This window comes from Entelurus aequoreus, linkage group LG10, assembly GCF_033978785.1.
Source record: "Entelurus aequoreus isolate RoL-2023_Sb linkage group LG10, RoL_Eaeq_v1.1, whole genome shotgun sequence".
NCBI classification, from domain to species: Eukaryota; Metazoa; Chordata; class Actinopteri; order Syngnathiformes; family Syngnathidae; genus Entelurus; species Entelurus aequoreus.
The window spans coordinates 54,260,885-54,265,884 of NC_084740.1; the positions used below are offsets into that span (position 1 = coordinate 54,260,885).

At 41.4% G+C, this 5,000-nt stretch overlaps 1 protein-coding gene across 2 annotated transcripts in view; it reads left to right on the top strand.

The window, feature by feature from the left end:
• Positions 1-980: 980 nt before the first annotated feature.
• The window catches only part of LOC133659426 (MOB kinase activator 2), a 25,029-nt gene continuing 21,009 nt past the window's right edge, over positions 981-5,000 (top strand). For both annotated transcript variants that reach the window (XM_062062193.1, XM_062062194.1), the window contains exon 1: positions 981-1,356. In XM_062062193.1, the coding sequence (XP_061918177.1) occupies positions 1,280-1,356 (77 nt within the window). In that variant the 5' untranslated portion in view covers positions 981-1,279. The remainder of the gene's footprint in view (positions 1,357-5,000) is intronic.

Consider the following 5,000-nt stretch of genomic DNA (forward strand, 5'->3'; position numbering starts at 1 on the left):
CATCTTAGATGAGCTCTGGCCCAGCGAAGCCGACGGCGTTTCTGGGTGTTGTTGATAAACGGTTTTCGCCTTGCATAGGAGAGTTTTAACTTGCGCTTACAGATGTAGCGACCAACTGTAGTTACTGACAGTGGGTTTCTGAAGTGTTCCTGAGCCCATGTGGTGATATCCTTTACACACTGATGTGGCTTGTTGATGCAGTACAGCCTGAGGGATGGAAGGTCACGGGCTTAGCTGCTTACGTGCAGTGATTTCTCCAGATTCTCTGAACCCTTTGATGATATTACGGAGCGTAGATGATGAAATCCCTAAATTCCTTGCAATAGCTGCTTGAGAAAGGTTTTTCTTAAACTGTTCAACAATTTGCTCAGGCATTTGTTGACAAAGTGGTGACCCTCGCCCCATCCTTGTTTGTGAATGACTGAGCATTTCATGGAATCTACTTTTATACCCAATCATGGCACCCACCTGTTCCCAATTTGCCTGTTCACCTGTGGGATGTTCCAAATAAGTGTTTGATGAGCATTCCTCAACTTTATCTGTATTTATTGACAACTTTCCCAACTTCTTTGTCACGTGTTGCTGGCATCAAATTCTAAAGTTAATGATAATTTGCAGAAAAAAAAATGTTTATCAGTTTGAACATCAAATATGTTGTCTTTGTAGCATATTCAACTGAATATGGGTTGAAAATGATTTGCAAATCATTGTATTCCGTTTATATTTACATCTGACACAATTTCCCAACTCATATGGAAACGGGGTTTGTACATGCCATTCAGTCATATCAAGTTTTACAAATGATCCTCAACACACTTCTTGCTCCAGGCGACTAATCCCTCCACCGACAATCACCTTTGCTCTGTCTGCTGCATCTGCTGCTCGTCTCCTCACACACACTCTGCAGAAAGGGGAAGAGGCGGAGTTGCGCCGAGTATTTTAACTTTAGTGTTTGAGAAACCTGCCTGTCCGCTCAGAGCCGGGAGGAGGAGCTTGTGGGGCGTGGGGTTACAGACAAAGAAGACAAATGCACACTAACAGCACATACGACTGGAGCAAAAACGGGACAGCTGGAATCAATCTTCAATTCCTCGGACTACTTTTCCCCCCCTCACTAACAAACTTGTCAAAAAAAGTGGGAGTTGGTGTGAATCCATAGGCTTGCTGACATATGTTGCCTTAACCGTGTGGTAAAGTGTGTGTGTGTGTGTGTGTTAGCATGTTTGGGATGGCAAAGTGGGGCTGGCTCGACCAACAGCTCCGCTCTTAGCTTTGCGCCATGGGGGGTTGCCATAGTTACCCCACGGAGACCAAAGCAGACGGCAAAGCTCCTCCCGACGTCAAAAATGACAAACTGTAAGTTCTTTCATTTCTCTCCTTTGAAAAGCCTGAATAGTTTAAGAAGGTGAAGAAGCGTACAAATAGTTTTTAAGTGAGTAATGTTGAAGTGTGCGTTGCATATTTGCATGATGGCATCAGTGGATTCCTGCAGCAGGAACACATGCAGAGCAGGGTGAAGTGAAAGCAGAGTTCAGTTACTGAGCAAATGTTTGCTCTCCAATATGTCATGTTGAGACCACCCTCATGACAGCAGGCCAAGGTAAACACACACATACACACTAGATGGAGGCAGCACACACACACACACAAGTGTGTTTATGCACAAACATGACTTGAAGAGCAGCTGCTGGGCTGTTGTGTTTGTGTGGCAACCACTGGCTGACCAAGACAACTACAAGGGGTTAAAGCAGCACAGGATGTTCACTCCATTTCCTTTCAAGCCCCACAGTTCACTTGGTTGAGCATCTCGATTGTCAAAAGCCACCAAAATAACTTCCATACCAAGGATGGGAATAAGAAACACTAGTGTGCCCTCATAAAGCAAAATGGAATGCAATACCTTGTTGATCTATTCCCAACTATCCATCCAGCCATTTTCTACCGCTTGTTCCTTATAGGTCCCAACTAGTTAACAGTATAGAATATACTGCTTAATACAACACTGGTCTGGAGAAGAAGTTCAGGGGCCGTATTTATCAAGCGTCTTAGAGTGCCATTTTACACTTAAGTCCTGAGAATTTGCGAAATTTAGTCCTACTCTCAAACTTAAGAGTAAAAGCTTTTTATCAACTTTCTTAAGTCTAAGAATCACTCCTACTCTCCACGATATTTAAGAGACCTTCAGAGGTGTCTTAAGTGGTTAGGAGTTGCCAGCAGGGGATGGCACTGAGGCGAGAGAGACGTGCGCGAACGTTCAGGGAGCGGAAGGATGTCCTGGATTTGTTTGATGACGAGCAGCTGATCAAACGGTATCGTTTAGACAGAGCGGGTAATATTTTTGTCACAGATTTAATAATTTTCGATTCCATGTTGATTTCTGCATGTGGCTGCAGTGGGCTAGTATATATAGAGCCACCCACACCAGTTTCAAATTAGTTGCCTAATTAATGAATTGGAAAGAAAATGTTATGAGAGTAGCGTATGTGTGTGGCCGTGAGGTGAGTGACGTCAGTGAGTGTGTGGGCGAGAGAAGAGAGGGAGCGGTAGCGTGAGTGCCGACGGGGACTAGTTTGTTTTGTATTATTTTGTAGTTTATTGTCAAAATATACACTCCCATTGTCCACTTAAATATTTCTAAGATATTTCTTTATACTTAGACAAGGGATTCCCTGTTTCTATGGACACAGAAATGACGTCACCTAAAATTCCATTTACAGCACATAGTAATGTCGTAATTCAGCTCTGAGTGTGACACTTAAGATTCAGTCCTACACTTCGCTGAAAGTGTGAGTAAGACGCTTGATAACTAACTTTTAAGTGCAGCTTTCAGCGAAGAATTTATTTACTCTTAAGTCAACTCTTAGCAGACTTCTTAGGAGTAATTCTAAGAAGCTTGATAAACACGGCCCCAGATCATTTAGACATAAAAGCTCCCCGTTCCGTTAAATGTGATATTGAAAAATGTATAAATTTAAAAACAATTATGGGAATTCGGGATGGGCGATGGGGCCTAAAATCTAAATGACAATATATATTGCAGCTTCATGCGACAACGATGTATATCACAATAGCTTAGTTGGTATTATGTTAGATCCACTATGGACTGGACTCTCACACTATTATGTTAGATCCACTATGGACTGGACTCTCACAATATTATGCTAGATCCACTATGGACTGGACTCTCACAATATTATGTTAGATCCACGATGGACTGGACTCTCACACTATTATGTTAGATCCACTATGGACTGGACTCTCACACTATTATGTTAGATCCACTATGGACTCGACTCTCACACTATTATGTTAGATCCACTATGGACTGGACTCTCACAATATTATGTTAGATCCACTATGGACTGGACTCTCACACTATTATGTTAGATCCACTATGGACTGGACTCTCACACTATTATGCTAGATCCACTATGGACTGGACTCTCACAATATTATGTTAGATCCACGATGGACTGGACTCTCACACTATTATGTTAGATCCACTATGGACTGGACTCTCACACTATTATGTTAGATCAACTATGGACTGGACTCTCACACTATTATGTTAGATCCACTATGGACTGGACTCTCACTATTATGTTAGATCCACTATGGACTGGACTGTCACACTATTATGTTAGATCCACTATGGACTGGACTCTCACTATTATGTTAGATCCACTATGGACTGGACTCTCACACTATTATGTTAGATCTACTATGGACTGGACTCTCACTATTATGTTAGATCCACTATGGACTGGACTCTCACTATTATGTTAGATCCACTATGGACTGGACTCTCACAATATTATGCTGGATCCACTATGGACTGGACTCTCACAATATTATGCTAGATCCACTATGGACTAGACTCTCACAATATTATGCTAGATCCACTATGGACTAGACTCTCACAATATTATGCTAGATCCACTCGACATCCATTGCACCGGTCGCCCAGGGGGGGTCCCCACATCTGCGGTCCCCTCCAAGGTTTCTCATTCTCCCATTGGGTTGAGTTTTTCCTTGCCCTGATGTGGGATCTGAGCCAAGGATGTCGATGTGGCTTGTGCAGCCCTTTGAGACACTCGTTATTTAGGGCTATATAAGTAAACATAGATTGATGATTGATTGATGGTATATAAATGATAATAGAACCATTTTAAAACAGGTTTTAGCTGCTGGAGTATGCGGTAACATTGCGTCATTTACGGTTGTATTATTTTCTCAAAACTATATTAATCAACTTGATAATTTACTTTTAGTATCTGGTTACATTCTGTTCTAACATATTTCTATCGACACTTCTATTAACATTTAATGATCACCTATTCTTCTGTTTAGACACTTTACATTCGTTTTGGGTGATATGACACATTTGGCTATACAGTACTGTACACTCTCCCAAACGTGCCAGCAACCTGAGGGTTCCTGGTTCGATCCCCACCTTCTACCATCCTAGTCACGTTTGTTGTGTCCTTGAGCAAGACACTTCACCCTTGCTCCTGATGGGTCCTGGTGAGCGCCTTGCATGGCAGCTCCCGCCATCAGTGTGTGAATGTGTGTGTGAATGGGTGAATGTGGAAATAGTGTCAAAGCGCTATGAAGGTAGAAAAGTGCTGTACAAGTATAACCCATTCCTACATCCAATACCAAGGGGCAGTATTGGGCATGCCAATAATGATACTGTACCTACAATTTTCAATAACATTAATTTATTTATAATTAATTTTTATATCACAATTACAATCAGAGAAAAAACAGAATGTCGGTGTAACAATATCAATTACCGTAAATAATTTTTTACCATTGGCTTTGATTAAAATTCTGAGATTTTTACCCCCTTAAGCCGTCCTGTGTCCGGGGACTTATTTCCTAATTTTGTAATCAATGAAAAAAACAAAATATTTGTTGATACTAAAAATATTGATCTAACTAAGCACTGTAGTTTCAACCATATAACTATACTATACTTGGTATTGTTACTGTCAATA